The 23698-nt window shown below is 54.8% G+C and overlaps 1 protein-coding gene across 6 annotated transcripts in view; it reads right to left on the bottom strand.

The window, feature by feature from the left end:
• RNF220 (ring finger protein 220) overlaps positions 1 to 23698 on the bottom strand; it is a 324075-nt gene that overhangs the window by 177040 nt on the left and 123337 nt on the right. For 3 of the 6 annotated variants that reach the window (XM_065553696.1, XM_065553698.1, XM_065553697.1), the window contains exon 3: positions 10784 to 10858. The exons of the other annotated variants lie outside the window; for them this stretch is intronic. In XM_065553696.1, the coding sequence (XP_065409768.1) occupies positions 10784 to 10858 (75 nt within the window). The remainder of the gene's footprint in view (positions 1 to 10783; positions 10859 to 23698) is intronic. 6 annotated transcript variants of the gene reach the window in all.

The raw sequence follows: 23698 nt of genomic DNA, 5'->3' as shown, positions 1-23698 counted from the left end.
CTCCCCAGCTCAGCTGGGGGCTCTCTGCCGCAAACCCCCGCCCTAGAACAACGGGTCCAGCTGGAAGGCACATCCCACGCTGTCTGGGCAGAGCTCTCCGGAGGGTGGAGCCACCACAGGGATTTGACGTGAGCCCATCTCCGTGGCCTCTGGGCACGGAGGTCAAGTTAGGCAGGGAGGGGCAGCCCCATTTGAATTGTGTGTAGAGAGGGAGTCAACTGGGCGAGTGAGCCCAGCTCCAAACCTTCCCCAAATAAAGGGGTGTTTGGTTCCGAGTTCTGAGTTGGCCCAGTCTGGAGCTAGAAGTTGATCACAAAACCTGAGCTTTCCCTGAGGCAGGGGGCCACGGCTGAGGATAACAGAGGTTCTGGTTCTGCAGCTAAGGGAGAGATGGCCCGTGTTCTTTTTTAGTCAGTCTGATCAGCTCGGTGTCCCATAGGCTGACTCTCTTACCAGTCCTACACTCCGGGTTGTCACCCTGGCCTCCAAGATCCCAGGCGCTGCACGAGGGCTCTGGGACTGGCCCAGAAGAGTCAGGCACCAAGCTGAGATCTGGAGAGGTGCTCTCATGCCCAGGCTGCAGAAGCCCTGCCCAGAACTGATGCCCTCTGACCCGGGACCAATGGAAAGGTCCGAGAGCTCTGGCGGATCATCCACCTGGCCGGAGAGCGAGCCGGGATGAAGTCACACCCCAGGCTTGTGCATGGATTCCAGAGACGGGTGTACGGCAAACAGGATGTTACAGCACTGGAAATACCGATTCACCCTTCCAAGAGAAAGGAGGAGCCTGGGGCTCCCAGGGTCGGTCTCCCCCGAACTACCCCCTGGCCAGGTCCAGGTTGCACTGCCAGTGCTGATGGTTACCCAAGGTCTCTGCAGAACGGCACGGGCCGCTGCCCTGCAGGCCTAGGCTAAGATGGGGGTTGGTGGGGATAGGCTGGCAATCAGAGCCCATCGTCAGACAAGAGGTGTCCGGCCGCCTCCCAACCAGAGCCAACTTCCACTCGCTATCGGGAGCTCCACCGCTCTGCTTCCTACACGCAGACTTGTACCAGGAGGGAAGGGCGGGGCTTAGGGGCAGGGCTAAGGGGGAGCTGTAGAAGCCCAAAGGAGACACCGTGGGGTAGGGACCCTAAGTCCCTCCTGCAGGAGGTCCTTTCCTTGGCATCTCTTCCTCCTCCTCTCCCTTGGCCCCTGCAATCCCAATCCAATAACAGAGACATCTGCCTCACCTCTTCAATCAATACCCAGCTCTTAATAGTCCTGACGATTCTCAAAAAACCACGGGCATTAAATGTTAATTATATCTATTTGGATTCAAAAAATTTTATTACTCAAGTTAATTATAGCCGGAGTCGTAAAAAGGTGCAGAGCAAAAAGGCCGCTGCCTTGCCAGGCCTGAGAGACGCCGCCGGAGGAGGCTGCAAAGGGAGCTGCTCAAAGCCCTTCTCGGCCGGCTAGGATGCCAACTGGTGTGGTAAGGGGAGGCCGGGCTTGGGGGGTGCAAAGGAAGCGAGCACGGCCCGGAGAGACAGCAGGGAAAACCCTTCCGAAGAGGGGAGAGCCCATGGGAGCAGCAGAAACTCAGTGGGCGAGGAGTGCTTTTCCCACCCCCAGCTACGAGGAACCAGGGCTCTACCAGCAGCTCAGAAAAGGCTTCTAGCCCTGGGCCCCTCCTCGGTGCTAGCCCTTCATCCGGGAGCGGGGAAGGGATGATCCGCACAGCTCCACTGACCACACAGCTGGGGGGCAGCAGGGCAGGTACCCCAGGTAGCCGCGGCTGGGCCTGCACCAAGCCCGGGGGCCTCTCATTTACTGCTTTCCTTTTACCGTAAAACGGAAAGGGGAAGGTGCACCCTTTAATCACTGCCTCCAGGGCCCCGCCTGAAACCACCCAGAGACTGAGCGAAGGCTAGGAGTTAATGCTCCCTCCGACACCTCTTTATGATTCACGGGCCTGACCTTGAGCTATAAACTGCTCAACCTCCCTGACACGCCGGCAGTATTTACAGCCTACAGGGGCCGGTCCACGCACGCCGCCATGCGCATACATACAAATACCCACGGGCCGGGCACACACACAGAGATACATGTCCACACCCATACACCCAGGGACATACCAACACCCGGATGTGAACATACAAACACACGTGCGCACATGCTGCAGTGCCATGTGCCATGGGAGCCATGCCGGACAAGGGGAGGGGAACGCAGAGATCTCCCCCACCTGCTGCTGTGGGGTGAACCCAGCAGAACAGGGGCAGGGGCTCTGGCCACTGGCAAAGCAGTGATGCTGCCAACTCGGGGAAGGGAACAGCCCCCTTAACTCCCTAACTAGGGTGTGACACTACAGCCATCAACATGGGAGCTGACCCTCTTGCTCGGAGTCTCGCCTGTCCCCAAGCTAACTGGCCCCCGCTCTCTGACAGCCAGTGCCCTCTCACTTCTCTCTGCAAGCCCCTTGTGCGGGCGCTGCTCTGATTACCAGGAGGAGGGGGGGGGGATCCGTACACCCAATGCCCTCAAGTCTGGGCAGGTTCAGCTCTCAGCACCATCATGCCAGAGGCCATGGAGTTCATCTGGCTGCGTTCCCAGCAGGGGGGAAACTGAAACCTCCTCTGCATTCAGCTCTGCAGGATCAAAGGCTGGTGACACATCACCAGTCCGGGTACAGCTTGGGAGGGCGTGTTAGCGGAGCTCAGGTAACTAGAGCCCTAACGAACCGCGCTGCTCCATCTCGGACACTAGGCACGAGGGCTGTGCTACTTCACTAGAACTGAACAACCTCTGTCTCCTCGGGAGAGATACAGGAGTTCCCACTGGGGTGTCCACCTAGGGCTTCTCATGGGCATTCCAGCAGCTGGGACACTAAACAGGAGGGAGGCCGGCTTTACAGAGCCCCAGACATACTCAAGGTATCTTGCGAACAGGACAGGAATGTTGGCTAGTGGTTCGAGCAGCCAGGAGACCTAGGCTCTATTCCCAGCTCTGCCAGTGATTCATTACATCATCTTGGGCAGGTTACAGCCCCTCAGTTTCCCCATCAATATAATGGGGAGAATAAAACCAACCCACCTCGTTTTAGGGGGGTCAGGAGGCTAGGAATAATCATTGTAATTATTAATATTAGATCTTGTGTTAGTGAGTTAGGGAACGTTGGCCAGGCTGGTCAGGTTCAAAAAGTGCCTGGGGTACTTTAACTTCCACTTTCACCTGGGTGGTCCCGCCCACAGTGCCCCCGGCAGGGCCCACACCAGCTCTCTGCACAACCCCGAGTGGGGGACCAAACTCAGGACTTTCCAGCAGAGAGGTGATCACCTGGGATCCGTGTGAAAGGTAACAGCCAGCCACCCCATCCAAAAGCCCAGGAAACTGGGTGATGTATTGCTAAGAAAATAATCCCTCACGTTTTTTTGTTAAGTTTACAGGTTGTCGGAGGTGATTTTTTTGGTTTGGTTTGTTTTGCTCGCCTTACAAAACAAAAGAGGGAAAAACCGCCCTTATCTCGGAAAGCAGAGTTCAGGAAAAAGCTACTGGTCTTTTGGACTCAGTAAGTCCCCTCGGTAGCCTTGCTTGTCATCGAGAATTTATCAGCCCAACACAGATCTGGTATAATGTGCCATATAACTAGTGCATAAACAAACTTCAGCATGATAAATGCCTTGCTTTGAAGCCATAAAGTTATTAGCTAGTGGCTGTTAGCTACTGCTTAGCATGGGGCACGTTCTTTCCGTTAACCCCTGACTGCCCGCCCTGCGCTTACCAATCTGCCGGCCCTGAGGAGGTCTCAGTCTGGAGCGGGGGCAGGGGACCACGGTGAGACTAAATGCGGTGAAAAGACCCTCGCTTGGCCTTGCAAACCTGCTGCCAGGTTTGGCTGGGACAGATGCCCCGTGCAGACTTATCAGTGCACTTTGTACCTGCCGCAGGAAAAGGCTGCAGACTGAAAAGAGGAAAGCACTGCCGGGAAATGAAGCCCTGGAGAAGCTGGTCCTGATCCACCTCTCACCTTTCTCCTGCAGCCCCAGGAAGCCAGTGGAGAGGGGAGGCCGAGGCTGTAACTGAGCTCTGGGCTGGAATCCAAACTGACCTACGCATGGAGAACAGGTGGCTTTTCAGGTGGCTCTGTCCGGGTTTAGTCCCCACTACTCCCAGCCAAATAACAGGGACTACCCGACACTCAGGGCCTTCTGCTTCTGAAGCGCATCACAGACATGAACCAGCAGAGCCCAGGAAACCGCTGTCCACACTCCTGATCAGACAGAGACACCCTCAAACCGATTCCCCAGCAGCCAACCCTTTGGTGAGCTCGCTGTGTCTCCCCGCAGGCCAGGGAGAGGCGCAGACAGGAGACACAAGGACGAAGGGACAGCAGGGGGCAAGGAGGCCAGGTTCTCTCTCCAGCACTACCAAGGATTTCCATTACGAGAAGCGCTGATGAGGTCTCTTAAGCAGAAGGGCCCTAAATCACGGCTCTTCTTCTTTGGATCAGCCGGAAATGGCCAGGAAACAAAGTCACACTAGACTTTAAAAATCCCCACGGTTAGCAGCACCAGGGCAGCGCCCCCAGGAGGGGTGCTGATACAGAGCAGCACAGGTCTAGATGGTTAAAATGCCTCTGGCCCCTGGGGGTGTAGTGGAAACCGCTGCATTGGGTGAACCTGCATGCTCAGCCGTCGGTCCATGGCCGCGGTGACCCCGAGACTGGCCAGGAGCTGCTCCACTGGCCTTCCCTTCCTCACTGACTGCTTAATCAACGGGCGAATGAATTGCAGAGTGAGGATGTGGGTGGAAGCACAGTGGATATGGGGACCTCCTGTTCCCATTGTGGGGAGCCCTGGTCAAATGGTAACTCCTCAACTCCCAGGGCACTTCTTGACCCCGGTGGCTGGGCTTGGGGAGGGAGATATCCTAGCCGCTCTTTGGAGCGAATTCTCCGTTGGGCCCAATGTGGGCTCTGCAGAGCACAGACAGCGGAGGTACTTTGCTGGGCCCCCTGCTAGCTGAACGCAGACCCGTGCGTCTAGAGCACAGCCCACAGTCTGGATGGAAGTCACCACTGGGCAGTTCCTGACACGCAGAGTTCAGGTTGCCCGATCCAGGCAGGGGGAGAATCCCATTAAAGGGACTTCCTGTCCCATCTCTCACCCAGACCCTGCCCCACTATTGAAGAGCATCAACATCTAGTAGCACTTAACTGGGCATCAGGACACCTGGGTTCTATTCGCTGCTCTACCACCGACCGCTGCATTCCCTTTTCCCTTGTCTGCTTAGACGGTAAGTTCTTTGGGGCAGGACTCTCCCTTACTGGGCACGCAGCCAGTGAGGTCCCAGGTCTTGGTTTGGGGCTTTTAGGTGCTATTGTAATACAAAGAGCAGCCATGGAGCTACTGCAGCAAGGGATTAAAAACCCCCGAACTTTTCAGACTCCCTAGTAACTGACCAACTGCTCCCGGGTTCTATTTTTTTTTCTTTTCTGCCGGAGCAATAAAAAAGGAAAAATCAACATCCAAATGATCTTGTTTATGGTGACTAAATAAGCTGCATGTGCTTAATCCGTTAGAGTTTAATGAATTTACGACTTGCTTTGGAATTTGACAAGGGCCGTAAAAGAGTAATTAACATTTATCAGTGTGTTTTTTACACACATCCCCACCTTCCTCCCCGACGCGAAGCCGCATTGGGTATCGGGGGGGATATAAAAGAGATCAATTAATTTTTAATAATCTCGGGGAAAGATTGTAGAGTTGAGGTATGAACTCAGGGAGTGTCAATAAATGTGCCAAAGGTTGGCCTGGTATCTGGGCTTCCTACCACCCCCCTTCCTTCACATGCTGTTCAGAGGGATGGAGATGGCAGTGGGGGCAGGGAGTGGGGAGACAGACTGCTACTTGTATCACCATGGCTGGGCTTGGTTCCCTGCTCCTTCGCCATTTATCACACTGCGCAGCGGCCCATTTATCATCTCATTCAACACATGCTCCCTACCCCAGCTGCTCCAGGGACAAACCTCTATGCCCCCAGGATGTGATGGGAGAAAGCAAACTGCCAGGCGAGCTGGCCTCACTGCCGTTTCTCATGTAATGCAGCAAGGGGGTCAATTTGAAGGGGAAACCACAAACACAAACTCCACCCACAATCCCAGACTCAGCCCACAGTCTCAGAGTCGTTGAACATTTCTGCTCAAATGATCAGAGTCATTAAAAATGTCAGTGCTGCTCTAGTCTTCATGATCGTTAACTGTAGAAATATTCCACAATACAAGCATTATTACACAACTGTCATTAGGGTTCAGAGTTAACGGCATTGAGCTGACTGGGAGATGCTTACACTTCACTTCTGATCTGATCCTTGGAGGTGCCGAGCACCCGCAGCTCCCCGGGGTCTGTCTGCTACAGCAGAGGCGGGGTGCCAGACTAGATGGGCAACTGCTCTGTTCCTGTGCGGCAAGAGAGTGGAGGAGATGGACCATTGGTCTGCTATGAGCTATTCTGACCTCGAACAGGGCGAGCCCTGCATTACAATCCTCTCCGCCCCAGGCGCACCCAGCACATCCTGGTGGAAGCTGCTGCTAAGAGCAAAGTGGTGATTCAGGAGCTGCTGGAGGGGCCATCAGGACTCCATTCCCACACCCGCTTCCTGCACCAACCCCAGGCCAGGCCCGGGAATCTGCACTTCTGGAGACCGAAATCCAGGCAGCCTTTGGAGCAGCTCAGCTGTGAGCCCGACGCACAAGCCGTGTGTGTGTGTGTGTGTGTGTGTGTGTGTGTGTGTGTGTGTGCGCTAGTCCCCTCCCCCGCCGTGTGGGGGGAGTGGAAGGGCCCTCTTTGTGTATGCGGGGGAGAGACTGAGAAAAGGGCCTGTGGCTGGTCTGTGGGGCAGAGGGTCCTGGAGCCCCACAAACAAATGCTCGGGATGATGAATTCCCAAGAGGCCTGAGACTGTCCGGGCATCTGCTCTGGACAGAAACAAATTTTCCCTGTCGAATGTAATGACCCAGAAATAAGCAATGAAGTGGGGTCTGGAGCCAGGGGGTCTGGAGCATCTCTCCCCTGGCTGCCCCCGGCCCGAGCACAGCGCCTGCACCAGCCGCCTCACCCCCTTCCCGCTGCTTGGACTCCTCAGTGCCAGGAACCGCACCCACGGGCCGCTCGATGGAGCAGACAAGCACTTGGGACGTGATGCTGGGCAGGTGTGTCTAAATTCAGCTCCCTCCTGTCTAGCTGGATGGGCATGGGATGGGAGGGATGGGCGGGAAGGAAGGCCAGGCAAAGTGGAAGATAAAAACCACAGCCCCGGCCTGACCCCTTTCCAAAGGCCAACTGGGGGACTGCGTGGGCTCGGTGGGATGCTCTGCTCAGCCCCCCCTGCCTGCGTGGCCCCTGGGCTGAGAGGACTGGAGCCTGCCCAGGAGAGACAAGGGCATGGATGGGGTGAGGTAATCTCTTTTATTGGACCAATTTCTGTTGGGGAGAGAGACAAGCTTGTGAGCTACAGAGAGCTCTTCTCCAGGTCTCCCTCGCCAACCAAAGCTGGTCCGGTAAACGAGATCACCTCACCCAGCTTGTCTCACTAATATCCTGGGCCCAACACCCCTGCAAACAACTGCTTGACACTGGACGGTCCTGCGACCCCCGGCAGGGTTCCCGGCTCCAGGAAGTGCTGGCAAAGCTCCTGGAAGAGGGGGTGGTGCTAGCGCAGTGACCCGACAGCGGGCAGCAGCCTCGGCCGCCGGCAGGGAGCAGAGCAGAGACACCGCGCAGGGGAGAGGGAGCTCAGCTGGGAGGAGGCCCCCTCAATGCGTCAAAGCTCTTGGGGAGCAGTTGCAGAAAGCCCTCGCTCCTTGGCTTCCTGAGGGGAGAGCGCCAGCCCCCAGCAGTCTCTCAGGGCCAGGCTCTCAGCAGTGATGCCCTCGGGCCTGCCTCAGACAAGGAACTAGCTGAACGTGGCCGGGCCTTGCTCACCAGGGGAAGTGCCCGCCGTGGTAGGCAGCCGAGCTCTCTCATCACTGGCGGGAAATAAACAGATTTAAATTAATGGAGATATCCTATCTCCTAGAACTGGAAGAGACCTTGATAGGTCATTGAGTCCAGTCCCCTGCCTTCACTAGCAGGACCAAGTACTGATTTGCCCCAGATCCCTAAGTGGCCCCCTCAAGGATTGAGCTCACAACCCTGGTTTAGCAGGCCAATGCTCAAACCACTGAGCTATCCCTCCCCGCAATGAAGGGAGGGATAGGGATGATAAAGGTGACCGCTCAGGCTCCCGGGGTGAAAAGGGAGTCAGGTTGCGGAGGATGGTTTCCTGAGCAGGGTCCAGAGAAGGGGTGAGAGACTGCCTGGCTCTGGGGAGGAGACATTAACAGCTCAGCACCGTGCTCTGCCCTACTCTAGGGCCTTCCTTGTGCAGAGCTCCAAGCGCTCTAGAGAACCTGATGATCACAATGATGATCTTATCATCCCCATTTCACAGAGGGGGAAACTGAGGCACAGAGGGTTGACAGGATTTGCTCAAGGTCATACAGGGAGTCAGTAGCAGAGACAGGAATAGCCCTAGTAGACCTGACACTGGCTCCACTGCTCTCATCTCTAGAGACCCCTGCCTCCCAGCATGGGGTTCTCTCTGCTGCATTACCCCAGCTTTTATTAGTGAGAGTTGCTGGCTAAGATGTCCCTGACGGCACCCACAGCCAACCAGCCAGGGCCCCACTGTGTACCCCAAGCCCACTGGTGGAAGGGTCAGCACAGCTTTCGTCCCTGTTCATTGCTCAGTGGCTGCTTGAGGATGGAGAGAGCTTGTCTAGTGATTAGCACACAGCATTGGCTGCAAAGAGCTCAGGACTTTCGTGAGCAGGTCACAGCCCTGCTCTGTGCCTCAGTTTCCCCATCTGTAAAATGGAGATAACGGTATTGGTCCATTCCCATCAGAGGCTGCATGACTGGCTAAACGGGGCATGACAGGGCCACTCGCCACTGCTACACCTCTGGCTGCAGCTACGTCCCGGCAACGGCTGCTCACTCCTGCCTGCAAGGGCTCAGCTGTGTCTGTGTCAGTCTGTTTAAACATCGTCTCCTCCCTCGGAGACCCCAGAGACCTTGAGCTGGTGGGTGGGATTCCAGTGTCTCTGGGATTCATCACTGCATCTCCAGAGGTTATCGAACCACACTTTGGAAAAGGCACCCAAAGGAGAGGAAGGCTGATGGAGCGGATTAGAGCAGGGAACTGGGAGCCAGGACTCCTACTTTCAGCTTGGGAGGGGAGTGGGTTCCAGTGGTTAGAGCGGGGGAGAGGGCTGGGAGCCAGGACTTCTGAGCTCCCTCCCAGCTCAAGGAAGAGCGTCAATCTAGTGATTATAGCAGGTGGCACTAGGAGCCACGACTCTTGGATTCGAGTCCTGATGTCCAGCCTTGGCCACCTCACGGCCCCTCTTTGTGCCTCAGTTTCCCCCATCCGGACTATGGAGATAAGGATACTGCCCCGCCTAGCCAATGGCCAGTTGAGGCTCCCCCCTGTGAGAGCTCCACTCAGGACATGTGAGTTTAAAAGGCCACAGACAACCTCGCGAGCACGGGGAAATTGTCGAGTCACGCTGAGGACTGGCCATGTTCTGAGGGTTTCAATTGGAACAGTAGGGGTCATGGAGCCAGGAAGGGGACCGGTGTTTTGCTGCTAGGGTTGGGAGCAGGGTCTGCCCTCCCGCAGACTGCTAAGAGCCACCCTGATCTCTCCTGCCTGACCCCTCCTGCTGCAGGCTCCTGGCCGATACTTCAGGGCGAGGGAGGCGGGGGTGTGTGGACTGCACCAGGAGTGAGAACCCCAAGGGAGCTGGAAGAGGGCGGGATCTGGGGGAACCCTTCGTGCTCACCGGAGGGAACAGAAGCGACGAGGAAGGTGGCGTTCCATGGGGGGCAGGCGCGGGTAGGCCAACGGACTCATCTTTAGTGCTCCAAGGGGGAAAGTGCAGAGAAGGGAAATAAAAGGAGGAAGCCAGCATTCCAGGCACACAGGGTGGCTCAAGGCCCTGGCGCTGGCTTGGGTCACAGGAGAGCTGGGCTCTGTTCCTGGCGCTGCTACAAATGCCACGCATGGCCTGGGGCAAACTGTGTCATCTCTCGCAGTGCTGCCTTCCTGCCCGGCCTCACGGCTGGGGGTGGGGGGGCAGACTCCGTTCCTTGATGGCGGAGGGGTGCTTAGATGCGACAGGAATTCCCAAGATTTAAGAGGATTCGGATACTATAAAATGAACAGAAGTGCTGTGATGATTCCCTGTGTCTGTCCTTGCACACGGTAACAGAGAACCCTATTCAGATGGATTTTTAGTTCTGTCTCTTTCTGTTTCCCGTGTCTCCCAGTCAACTAAGACAATGTTAAAACTAATAACAAACTCCTACCCAGCCATTTTGTAGGGTTCTTTGACTCCAGACCTCTTAGGATTTTGGTCATGCTTTAATTATGGTTCCCTTTATAAGTAGTTGACAAAGGGTGAATCGATGATATTACAGGCGTGTTACCGATAGGAGCAGCATGTGTGATACACGGCTATAAGCACATGAGTAGAAGCTGCCACAGTGAGTGATAAGCTATGATTATAATAAACCTGTGACCTCTTGGACTCTCTAACGACAGATTAACCATTAATTAAAACAGCTATTAATCATTATTAACCCCTTGTAAGCTAGTTATAAACGGAAGTACGACCAGGAAGTGTCTCTTTCTTTCTTACTTTTTTCAAGTTTGTCTCAATAACAACAACAACAAGAAGAATAAAATAATGAAAACTTACAGAGGGGCAGAGCTAAAACCATGCGGTGGGTGGTGGTCGCAGACGCTTGTGGCCCTCTTTGGCTGTCGCTTCTATCTGGCAATCAATTGACAAGAAATTGAGATTATGAAATATTGCCACTGTGACCGGAGGAGGAGGGTTTAGTTCCCAAGTTCAAGGAGGAATTGCCACTCCCATGTTGGAATAATTAACAATTAACATCAGCTAAAGGAGCGAAAGGGTTCCCTAGCTATTAACTGTGCCTGCCGGGGAGCCAGTGTCCACTGCACAGATGGGCCTTCTGGGAAACGAAACATGAAGGCGGAGTTTCCCCAATGCACAAATCCCATTGACCTTCACAGGTGCCCAGCCAGCATTTGTGGCTGTGAAAATCTGTGCGAATCCTTCCAAGATTAAAGAGATCTCCCAGCGATAGGCACCTTAGCAATGTCATCAGAGACTGGGTGGGCAGAGAGCTAGGGGAGAGATGGGGGGCGAGAGACAGGCAGACACAGATCTAACGACACTCGGAGGAGAGCAGAAGTGGTGGGTTAGGCTGGTGTTACCTCTCTCTCCCTGTTGGGCTAAGGGACCCCAGGCCCCAGGGGGTCAGACCCTCAGAACCCTCATCTCCATCCATTTGTGTGTGTGCTGGGCCCTGCTTGAGTGTGGGGCACGGAACTGGAAGCATGACCGTGCGTGGCGGCAGGAGTGCGGCATGTGTGTGACCCTGTGTGTGAAGCCTGTTGCATAACAGCCTCGGGGGGCTCACTTCCTGAGCCCTTGAGCCGTTGAAGCCTCAGAAACCACCAAGTCCCAGTTGGGTTAGGAACTGCCGTGGGGCCTGTGCTTCCTGCAGGTGCCCTGGGCCCATGAATCACACCTTGTCAGGGATCTGGGCCTGGGGCTTTGTAACCGCCAGCTGGAGCGAAGAGGAACAGAGCTGTGTGCAGCCTGCAGCCGCCGGGCGGCCCAATGCTGCTCTGGGGCTCCTCCGAGGCGGGCTCTCCCGCCAGGCCAGGGAAGGGTTAAGCAGGCATTAATCACGCTCTCTGAGAGACGTTTCAAAGCCTCTTCCAAATATTATAAAAAATGTCTTTAATCATCTAATTGCGCGAACTCTACTGGTGATGGATGGGGAGATTTCTCCTCTCTCCTCCTGATCCGAACAGATGAGGCTGGAGAGCCCCTGCTCTGGGGGGGTTATGGGGGGGGGGAGAAAAGGACGTTTCTCAACCTCCCACCAGAGCAGTTATAAATATGAGGTCATACAGCGAGAGATGATAACGCATTAAGGGCTCTTGAGATATTAGTCTGTCAGCCTCGTTAGACAGAGCTATTTGGGGCTGACTGCATAATTAGAGGCTGGGGTACCCATAACTCACTGGTGTTTATATGGCAGGAAGGGGCTTCGCTTACCATCACCCTTTGCACACTAAGTCATCTTGCAGCAGGCATCAAATTCCTCTCCCCTCCGCAAAAACCATCAGATTCTCTGCTTCCCTGGAACAACCACCCCTCTGCTCCCCCCGCCCCCCGCCCGCCCCGAGGAAGACGCTCTCCTCCATCAGACTTTGCCCTTCCAGTAAACACCTGGGGCTCTGCATCTTCAATGCACTGCACAAACACTCCTTCTCACAACTCACCTGTCTACAGGTGGGGAAACCGAGGCCCAAGGAGGGGCAGGGCCCACACTTACCCAGGGAGTTTGTATCAGAGCCGGGAGGAAAACCCAGGACTCCTGAGGCCAAGCCCCTGTGGCTCACCCACCAGGTGACCTGTCAGGAGGACACACGGGAACGGCAAGGAAATCCCCAGCCGTACGTAAGAGAAATTCCCCACCTCAGCTGTGGATGATACGACCCACTAGGAAAATAGACCCCCCGCTCCAGGCCTCAAACAGAGGCCTGAAGTCACCATCTCAAAGGCCTCACAAAGTGGGCTCATTTGCCTTGCTGTCCCATGTGTGTGACCTGAAGGCAGCTTCAGACTGTGATCCCCAGCGTTCCCTGGGAACGGTTTGGGAAGGGTAGTGCAGGGAAAAAGCTGGAGGGGTCGGCGCTCAGATCCCACACCGACAGGCAGCGTATGGGAACCGGAACAGAACAGAAGGAAAGGCGAGAGTGCTCCGCTGAGGGCTCTCAGTCCTTACCCAGCCCTGAGCACCACACACACACGGCTTTGCCAGTGCCTCTCAATCCCGACCTGCACCTTTCCCCCACCCTCAGCCATGCTCGGCTGCTCAGGGTGCTCACTGGGGTGGACAAATCTCTCTGAGGAGCTGGGTTGAGACTAATCAAACTCCCTGTAACCACAGCAAAGTTCAACCGCAGCTCTGCAGAAGTGAAAGCCTGGTGCATTCTGCACAGCACCAGGGCTCTCCCACCCAGAATAGGGATGAGCCCTAGAGGACTCTAAGTGCCCCCCGAGCTGACAGGCCCAAGTGCCAAGAGGAGTTTGCCAGGCAGGCCACGCGAGGGAGGGTAACCGTGGAGGAGCTGGGCGTCCAGAACTTGCACAGGTTTCTCCTCGCCACTGGAGGATCAGCCCAACGTCACGAGCTGAAGGGACGCTTCAAAACCAGTGCAGTGAAAAATAAAACAAGTGAAACAGGGAAGAGGTGCGTTTTCGTTCTGGGTCCATGCAGAGGCAGGGCACCGCGCGGCAAGGAACAGAGACTGCAAAGCACACAGGACTTGGATCCTAACCCTGACCCGCTCCCACCCCGGGGATAATGCACAGACAGTCACACCGCCAGGCTCCCGACATGAGCCGTACGTACAGAGAAGGAAGCTAAGGCACAGGGAGGTGAAGTGACGTGACGTGACGTGGCCAAGGTCACAGTGACTCCAGAGGCAGGGCTGGGATGAGAGCTCTCACAGCTACCTCTCATCAGCTAGGCCGCTGAGGGGCCGGCATGGCCAGGTTTCACCGGTCTGGGCTGAAGAATGGAAGACACTTGATGTCTCATGAGCCGATCTCTTGGGAGCTGCTGGATGGACCAACAAGGAGGAAACCACAGGGGCCAAACACATGCGTGATCTCACTCTGCTGGGGTCACTGAGCCAGTTTTCCACTTGTTGTGACCTCTCTGAAGTCAACAGAGTGACCCAGCACAGCCACTCAGGAGACTCCCACCCCGCTCCAGGACAATCCGTCGCGTTGTAGGCACAGCTAAGTAGCGCTGACGTCACCCGGCGGAGGGCAGTCGGACCAGCCTGTGAACGCAACATGAAGAGGCGATGTTCCCCTGGGACTGCTGACCTGGAATGGGAGATGGGGCCAGCACCTGCCATCTTTCCATCGGAACACGGCCCAGCCGTTACCCTCCCATCCCCGCCTGCGGCCTCTGGCACTACTGGCGCGGAAATGATAAGCGGGGTGCGTGACAGCACCCTCTAGTGGCTGCTCCACAGAGAGGATACAAGACCTGCTACTAGTGCCAACAGAGGGAGATCCCCGTTACCTGGAGAAGCCGCAGCCTGTGCTTCTGGAGCTGTGGGGACCATGCTGACACTGCTCGGTTTCCAGCCCTACCCATGAAGCTTCCTCATCCCCGCTCTCAGCTTTCCAAATGCCTCATGGGAGGGGGCAAGGGGTCTGGTAACCCTGTGGCTTCCTGGGCTGAAGCAGGATAATGAATCCTGATGGGAGAAGTGACCTTTTCCAAATGCCACATGCCATTGGATTGTATATCACACCCGGACAATGTGCCATGGGTATTAAAATCGTTTTTCCAATAGAGGTTTGTGTGTGTGAGAGAGAGAGAGAAAGCGAGAGGGAGAGATGTGGGGAAAATAAAATTAAGACATGAAAATGAGGATGCCTCTAACGCACAGCCTTCAGCGCAGACCAGGGTCCTAGCAAAGCAGAATTGACCCAAACGCTTAACGCATGTGACTCTTGAGACCTAGGACGATCCCATGGTTAGAGCACAGGGCTGGGTGTCAGGATACCTGGGTTCTTTTCCTAGTTCTGCCACAGACTTTAGGCAACTCGCTTCCCCCTCTCTGTGTACCCCAAAATGAGCTGGAACGTCTTGCAAAGCCTTCCAACTCCATAAGCTTTCCCTGTCCTTAAGAGATGCATATGTAGTGTGCAGAAGGTATGCACGCTTGCACAAACATGCACCGAGTGTAAACTATATGCACGTATGCACAAGCACATGCATACATGAGCATTATTGTGTGCTGCACACGCTCAGGAAAAGCAGAATCGTCCACGGTAGCAAAATCCAACATCTTTTGACTCACCTGGGTTTTAAGAAAGTAAATATACTCCACCCCAGTATAAATATATTTATCTAGACTATTTTCTGTCTATACACAGATACACACACACACGCATACGCAAGGACAGATTCCCATGAGAAAACACAATACGAAAGGGAGGCACTGGGAGCCAGCTTGTTCCCTCGATCTGCAGAGCAATTGTCCGGCTGAAATAACAACACTGGGACGAAAAAAAGAAAAGAAAAAGGGACAAGCTGTGTTTGTTTATTCAGCTTCTTTCTCCCCTCACCCCTCGACAATGCCCTGACACCGTGTCCTGCCGCGCCGGGGCTGCAACCCCAACAGGCTAAATTTATCCCAGCTGGAGCGCTGTTTACAAACCCTGTCCTGTTTACGGTGCGGTCCATCCCGCCCAGAACCAACCGCAGGCGTTTCACAAGACGCGCAGTCCGTTCCCCCCTCGGTCTGTCTCTGGCGTCCCAGGAGGGGTGGAGGGACGAGGCCGAAATGGAATGCTGATGGGCTTTCGAAGGGAGTCCGAGACACAGGGGCGATGTGAACAGCAGACACCGTGCAAGCAAGGGCAGCGAAACTGACCTGTGGAAGGGACCCAGGTGTCCTGTTCTTAAGTGATGTCGGAGCATTCCAACCTTAATGTTTCTGTCTTTGCCTTTTTAGTTCGGGATCAGATTCTGCTCTCTGCGTGTGACAAGGTGCAAGCAGACTGCCCCGGAAGGCCTCTCTCTGCCTGTGCGACGCGGCGCTCTGCCAAATGAACCTCCCCAATTGCTTGGCTGAGCCACCCAACTGGGGGTGCTCCCGTGGCCCGTTCAATCCCCTGCGGAGAGGGGTGGCTGTCGCGTGATTTGCGTTTGCCTGTGCGCACACTGAAGCCCTTCGCTGGGAAAAGTCCCCGACCGCTCCTCTCCTCTGGGGCAGAAAGGTGGGTGCAAACCATTGGTTTGCCGGGAGTCCCCTGCCATGAGGTCTATGGGCAGCAAGCGGCACTGCCAAGTCGCTGGCCCCTAGGACACACCACAGAGCCAGCGAAGGGCTAAGGATCCAGACGGTCTGCACCTGTCCCCATGACCCTGACACGCCCTGGGGGAAGGGAAATCCCGGCATGTCGCCTTGAGCTCCCTGTGCTGGATGAGTAGCCACCAGTTTTATGGCTCCATTGGGCCCTTTCTCCAGCAGCCACCTCCCCTGCGATGGGCCAGCGTCCAGATGCTAACCCCAGGGGGCCAGGGGCTCCTCCGCAGAAGGAGGGGTGGGGGGCAGAAAAGCAGCTAGCTAAAGAGCCAGAAGAAATGGGGTTGCTGCCCTGCGAGGGCTCTGCCAGAGGCTGCTGGATGTTTACTGGGTCCCGCGTGCCCCGACGCACAGAAGTTACATGGGAGGGGATTCAACTGCCAAGCTCAGCAACGCTGGCTGGCTTTATTTCTTCCTGAGCACACCAAAGCGATGGGCGGCGGGAGGCTTGGAGGGGCGGGTCGCGGGGATTTTAGCCCGTTCCCACTTTTTCACTCTCCCCTCTGAGGCTGGGATGCGGCCAGCCAGGGGCTGTCTGGAGGGGATCAAAGACAGGTGCTAGGTCCCTTGGCTGTCAGCTCATGTGGCCACCCCGCAGGGCAGGGCAGGGCAGGACAGGCAGGGCGGCCCACGCTGCCGTCGCCTGGGCTCTCTCCTGCGCAGATGGGCCTTTCCGAAGGGTCGGACGTTATTTCATGAATCCCAGTTAACGAATTCTGATGCGCAAAAAGAATCTTCTCGTTAACCCTTTGGTTCCCTCTGCCATGTGATCCACAGCACCTTTTAATCGCTTCTGCGATGCTGGCGAACGGGAGGGCAGGATTCTCCTGGCCTGGCCCTCCGGGCAGGCTCTGCTCTCACCTGGGTCCCGCGCACACGGCTGGCAATCAGCATCTCAGCCTATCGCGCCAGGCTGCAGCTGGCAACAGCCGGGCGCCACTTCCCGGCTTCTGCCCCATCTCACCCCCTAGTGGCTGCAAAGGGGATCCAAGAGGTGCTGAGGACACTCTGAAGGGGGCAGCTCCGACGGCAGCACTGGGCCCTGTCCTCTCTCTCAGCCGGGGCAGCAATGGCCATTGCTCGGCGATAGTGGACCCTCTGCACCCACGCACAGGCTGCCTGGGCTTATGCCTGATCAGCCAACAGCCCTCCCCCTGTTCAGACTCGGTGTGGGCCAGAACCGAAGTCTGTTATAGTCCAGGGACAGCCTCCCACCGACCCTGGGCCTGATATCACACGCGGATGGTGTGCGTGGAGGAAGGAGGGTCTCGTGGAAAGGGAGGACTGGAAGACAGGGGGCTGTGTTCTACTCTGGCCATCTTACCCTAGGCAAGGTACTGAAGTCTCTGTGCCTCAGTTTCCCCATTTGTAAAAGGGCGGCAGTGCAGGGTGAGGCGACGTTCATTGTTTGAGGTTGCTGGTTGGAGCGGGGAAAGGATTATTACACCGTAGGAGTGGGAAGTGTGTACATGCTACACAGAGATGTGTATACACACAGTCTATATACACACTCTGTGCCTTATGGATTCTATTCACACACATTCCTTTGTTTAACACTCTTGAGAGATGCTGTTCTTGTTACAACTTCTAAGTACAAATTACAGTAGCTTTTGCAATCAGAATCCGAGACCCAATGAGCTGTAATTACGAATGTTTTCATGATAGCCATGTTCTCTCATTCGGCCTTTCCAAGGTCCCCTCTCCTGCACTGCTCTCAAGAAGCTTTCTTTAGCCTTCCGCTTCTTCCCCACCTAATCTGTCTTGGGGCTCAGCTCCTTTGAGACAACGAGATCGTCCAGAAGGAGGGTCAACGTGGTGTTCCAGGTGGAGGCAAATCACATGCAGAACCACCCTCCCCAAGGAGCTGGTGAATGCGCTATCACTCTCCAGTCTTATCTCCCATGCCTAGTCCCTTTGACCCAACACACGTTTCAGATACTCTGGCATCCGGGGCTGGCTGGAAGCTCTTCAACACTGCAGAGCATGGCCGGCCCTAGATCTCAGACAAAGACACCCAAAGTCGCAAACCATAACTGATCAGGGAGGTCAGAAGGACGGAGAGCACCCCGCCCAGTCCAGCTCCCCACCTGGCGTCTCCCAACAGAGGGCAGCAGATCCGCATGTGATGCTGGCGATGGCTGTGGTGGTGCTGATGAATCTGAGCTTTAAGAAGAAGAGGTAAGCGAGAAGAGGTAAGCATGTGTGTGTAATTCACATGGGTGGCTCCTCATCTCCGGAAGCGGATCCTCCAGTCAGGAAGTCATGGCCCTGATTACTTTGTCTTCCACGTTTAAGAACATCCCTAACTGCTCCTTGGATAGCTCAATTAGTAAAGTGAATATATTATATAAAGTCTAAAAGATTAAACTCTCATAGGCAGCCCATAATTTCATGAAGAAGTCAGGGGAGCATATCCCTCTTATTAACTCTATAACAAATGTGATGAAAATGTTCAAATAGAATGTTAATGCAATGTTACGTGTAATTTTCCCAGGCGATTTTCTGCTGAAATATTTCTTTATTAATAGTAATTGAGGGTATAAATTATGAATGAGGCGATTTTCTCCTTTCACTGGGAAAGACATACTAATGGCAATAATTCTTTATAATAATTTTTGGGGGGAGAGTGGGAGGGAGCTGGGGCAAGGGGTTTAAAGAAAAAAAAACCTTTAAAGGGATTACAAAATATATAGACTAGATGTGAGTGTTTTATTGCCGTGCAGAGGATTTTACACCTGTGTAGGCTGAGTGCTGTGTGGTGGGCACGCAGCAGGTCTGTGTGGTGTCCGGGTGTGAAGAACAAAATCCACTGCCACTTCTCCACATTGCTCTCCTCATCTGTCTCTAGGCACACGGCGAGTGGAGGGGTTTTCCTGACATTCACACTTTGCTCCCTGTGGCTCAAGCCCCGGCGTCCTTACTCAGCCAAAACTCCCCCTGACTTTCATGGGCCTGATACCTACTGAGTAAAGGATTGGGTCCTATATTTGTATCCTGTGGGTTTAGTTCTTCAGGAAAGGCCGGATTCCGCTCACCTTCCTTTGTGAAAGCAGCAAAGTGTCCTGTGGCACCTTATAGACTAACAGACGTATTGGAGCATGAGCTTTGGGGGGTGAAGTGGAGCTCCTGCTCCAATACGTCTGCCACAGGACTCTGCTGCTTTTACAGATCCAGACTAACACGGCTACCCCTCTGATACTTCCTTTGTGAGTAATCAATGGGAGTACAGTAGCACTCGTGTGAGTTAGAGAGGGCAGAATCGAGCCCTCAGTGCTTGGAATCGGCTGGGGTTCGGTAGGACTGAGCTCTCGTTACCCCTTTCTCTTTGGAGTAGAGGGGGGTCATCCAGCTGTTTGCCTCTTGGGCTAGCGCCGACGGGGTTCTGTTGGCAGGTCTGTTTGGGCGTACAGGTTCCTGCTCTTGGGGCACAGTCTGCACGACACCTCTCTGTCTTCCCTAGCCCGGCTGGGTAGGGTGGGGAAGCTGTTTCTTTGCTCTTCTGATTCTTTAAAGCCACCAGAGACGAAGCCACCCCCTCTGACCTTGGCCATTCAGCACTCTCCAGGTGTAGCTTCAAGCCAGGGGGCCTGGGAAATCCAGCGGGAAAGGCTAGGGCTCTAGCCTGGATACTGCACGGAGACACTGAGCAGTCTCCCTCTGCTACGGCAACCCGGGGGGAAGAGGGTGAACCGCTGGGGAAAGGGCCTTGAGCCTTTCCATACTCTTCTGGGCTCCATTCAGACCATGCATGAGATGGGGGATGTGTCTACACAGCAGCTGGCAGCGTGATTCCTAGAGTGGGCAGACAGACCTGCGCTAGCTCTTCTTGAATGTGGCCACGGTGGCAGCTCTAAGTACACACCCAGAGGTCAGGCGGGTTTGTACTTGGTGGCTAGTCCAAGCCACCGCCCATGCCCCGGCCACACTGAGATTTCTAGCACACTTCCTCAAGCAGAGCTAGCGTGTCTGTCTGTCTGCCTGCGTGGGGATGCGCGCTCTCAGCTGTTGTGTGCAGATGTGCCCTGTCAGGCAGAGGCTACAGGAATTCACTCACTCTGACACAGCCTGCCAAGACAGCGGGGCTATCACTAGGCAGCACCCCAAGGCCATTCAGGACTCGCTAGCACAGCTGGTCAAAACAGATTTGTCTGTATATTTTTTCAGTGATAAATAGCTGTTAGACAGAAACAGACATCGCAGGTAAATCAATCAATCAATCAATCCCTTTCTGCTGAGATTTTTCTATTTTTTGACCAAAGTTTTTCAAAAATTTTCATTTCATTTCCATTCAAAATGCTTATTTTGGTTTGATTTTTCACTTTCCCCTCCCTTTTTTCTTTTGGAGAGGAAGAAGAAAGCGTGCGTGTGTGCGGGGGAGGGAAGGGGAGGAGACACAACACACAACGTGGTTCTTTTTCATTTCATTTCCATTTGCTGAAAAATCTGTGAAAAATGTTAACCAAAACTAAATGTTTTAATTTTGCTTGAAACGTCCCAGAAAACACCTGACTCAGAAAGCCCGGGAACAGCCCCAGCCCCTCCTGCTCCCAACCCACAAACTCTTGCCACTGGAGCTAAAGCAGAATCCCCGTAAATTCTAAGCATCTGAGGGTCTCTGACACACGGCTGAGCGGTTCTGATTCCATCCTGTAGGCTCAGGGCTGTCACGCCCACGAGCCAGGGCATAACAAGATATCATATTAATGGCCAAGACTTTTAAGGGTCAAAGGCTCTTGCCCATTTGGAAGAGAGCAGCAGCAAGGGGCAGCCCGATGAACAGGTAACTGGGGAGCACCTACGCCAGGCCCGGGTGAACGCAGAGGGACAGATGGGAGCAGCAGCCAATATCAGAGGGAGAAATGGGAAGAGCGTCCACTGCCAGATCGGGAGGGGAGTGGCTGCAGCGAGCCCAGGGGCAGAGGCTTATTTGGAAAGGGATTCTCCTGCTGCATTCCCCCAGCCCCAGGGCTGTCCCTGGGGACCCTGTATCCACTGGGGAGCCACCGCCACCAGGGACAGATCCCGGCTGTGCTTGGCCCCCTGCCCTCGTGGTTAGCAAGGCGGCAGTTCAAACTGAAGACAAATTTGAGCTGATGATCAAAGAAAGAAGGGCAGGGGGGAAGAAATGCACAGGGCAGGCACATAATCAGCTTCCCGTGACCTCACGTGCTGCTCAGGGCACCCATAAACCAGGCCAGCGGCCACCCCTTGACCACTGAGCAGCTGCGCTGACCCCCCTGGAGCTGCGCCAGCCCCGAGGCGCTGCCGCGGAATCCACCCGCACCGAGCGGCTGAGGCCCAGGCTGCACAATGGCTGACGAGACCAGCACGAGCCGTCACCGACCCACCTCAAAATGAGGTTAATAATTGATGATGTTAAATGGGACAGTTAACAGCTGGGCCAGACGCTTCTCCAGCTCATATAGAGCATGAGCCGAGTCCTTGGAGAGTTCATTACACGCCACGGCCCGAGCACGAGGCCTCTGGCTCCAGAGACGCCTCGGAGAGGCTTTGGCTGGTGCCGCTGGCAACCCGCCTTAGACCTGCCCCTCATCAATTAAAAAACAAGAAAGAAATCATCAGGAAAATTGATTGGAAGAGAGACAATGTCTGGGACACCTTCACAGCACTCAGAAACCGCTGGGCTTACCCGTGAGGCTCACGGCCTTGGGAAGCGACGGCATTTGGTCTTTTGCTACGCAGAGGGATGTTTGTTTCTGGCGTAGCTGGGAGATCACTGTTGCAGGAAGGGGTGTGGATGATTGAACAGGGGCACTCTTGCTTCTCGGTGGTTACTGGACCGTTCCTCGGTAGGGGTGCTGTGCTGGCTTTTGACTGAGATGCAAAACAAAGATCCCTGATGGCCAGTGCTCACTAAAGATCCTTTGGCAACCCCAGCATCCTGGCTAAATTCCAACTCAACGTATCACTATCTCCCCACCCACATTTCCCCCACAGGTTTAAAGAGAAACAATATTCTTTGTCACTTCCAGCGTTACGGTGCGCTGTTAAACAGCTTCCATATTCCACCCCAGAAGTAGCTGCATTTCAGGAAAGCGGTCCTGTCTATTTTATGTTTATAAAGTGATATTGCCATACAAAATCAGGGTACTATTAATAGGGCATAATTCTTCCTCTGTACTGGGTATGGGGCAGATCTTTAAAAGATAACAGCCCTGTGATAGAATAAAGGCATTATTGCTACAGCTGTAAGGAATCCCAGGGCCGGAATAGCAGGAGGGCTGCAGGTGGGGATTGAGGGGCACTGGCAGAGCCTGTGTCTGGGTAGCTCAATGCTGGATCAGCCGGGAGGGATGTGGGGCGGGATTGAGGGGTAACAGCAGTGTTGGTGGGGCGGGTCTCACAACTGGAAGAGATGGAGATTGAGTAGCAGATGCAGAGTGAGGTCCACTATAAAATCTAGGAAAGACAAGCAGAAGCAGCACCTACATTAAAATTCACAACAATCACCCCCAAATTAAACACACACAGCTCCTCGGCTGGGCTGATGGGCAAATTATACACCCAGGGAGTCGGGGAGCGTGTTGGACGGGACAAGGCGGTGAGCGCTCTGAGCTTACACTGCTACCCAAGGAACGTCCAGTGGGTGTTTCGCTAGGACATCGATGTGTCTTTTCCATCACATCCTGGATCCATCGCGTCCGTCAAGCTTTGACTGGCCAGAGCTTCTCTGGCTCAGTTCCAGTCCAAGAGGAGACCAACCTCCGAGTCTGAGGGAGCAGAGTTTGCTGGAGATGAAAACAGAGCTCCCCTTTGGAACCTGTCCATGATTTCTAGCCATCTCGTCTATCCACCCCCCTCCGGGATCTACCCCTGACTCCGGCATCCCCCTCCAGTATCCAGTTGCCATACACACAATGAGCGAGCAGGGGAACAGAGCAGAAGCAAACTCCTAGAACAAGACAACAAACAAGAGGTCCCAGGTGCTGGCAGTGACTGATTTAAACCCCTCTCACCGTTCCCCACCCTGTGCCATGCAGTGATGCCCCCCCATACCTAGTGGAGCCCTCCAAGCCCCTCCCTCCTCCTCTGAGCCCCTCGCTCTTCCTCTGGGTGTCACTTTGTTACTGCAGACAAGCTGGGGTGGCTGGAGACGCTGTGTGACTTGAGCCTGGGAGAAACCCAGGATGCAAAGCAAGGGTCGCAGCCCTGCCGTAGATGGCCTCTGGGCTCTCTTGGGAGCAGGGTGTCCCCGCGCAGAGCGCTCCTCTTAGATTGTCCAGTTCATCCTTTTACCCATTTTAAGGGGATTTCTCTGCACTTTGCCATCGGATTTCCCGGCGCTGGTGAAAGAAGCCAGCGTCGCGGCTGCACCAATGGCAAGGCCAGAAGGGAGCGTTGTGCTCTCTAGTCCGATCCCCTGAATGACACAGGCTGAAGAACTGCCCCAGCGATTACTGCACGGAGTCCAGGACTGGTGTCTGGCCTGGAGGAGCGCTTTTAGGAAGAGGCAGCCAGTCTTGATTTAAAGCCTGTCCGTGATGATGCATCCCTTACACCCCTGGGTAAGTTGTTCCGATGGTTAATGACTCTCACTGGTAAAAATAATTGTGCCCTGTTTCTAGTCCAAACTTGTCTAGCGTCAGCTTTCAGCCATGGGATCATGCTCTCCCCTTTTCTGCTAGATGAAAGAACCCCCTGCTAGCAGAAA

This window comes from Chrysemys picta, chromosome 8, assembly GCF_011386835.1.
Source record: "Chrysemys picta bellii isolate R12L10 chromosome 8, ASM1138683v2, whole genome shotgun sequence".
NCBI classification, from domain to species: domain Eukaryota; kingdom Metazoa; phylum Chordata; order Testudines; family Emydidae; genus Chrysemys; species Chrysemys picta.
The sequence above is the reverse complement of the archived record's forward strand: the minus strand, read 5'-3'. Positions and strand labels throughout refer to the sequence as shown.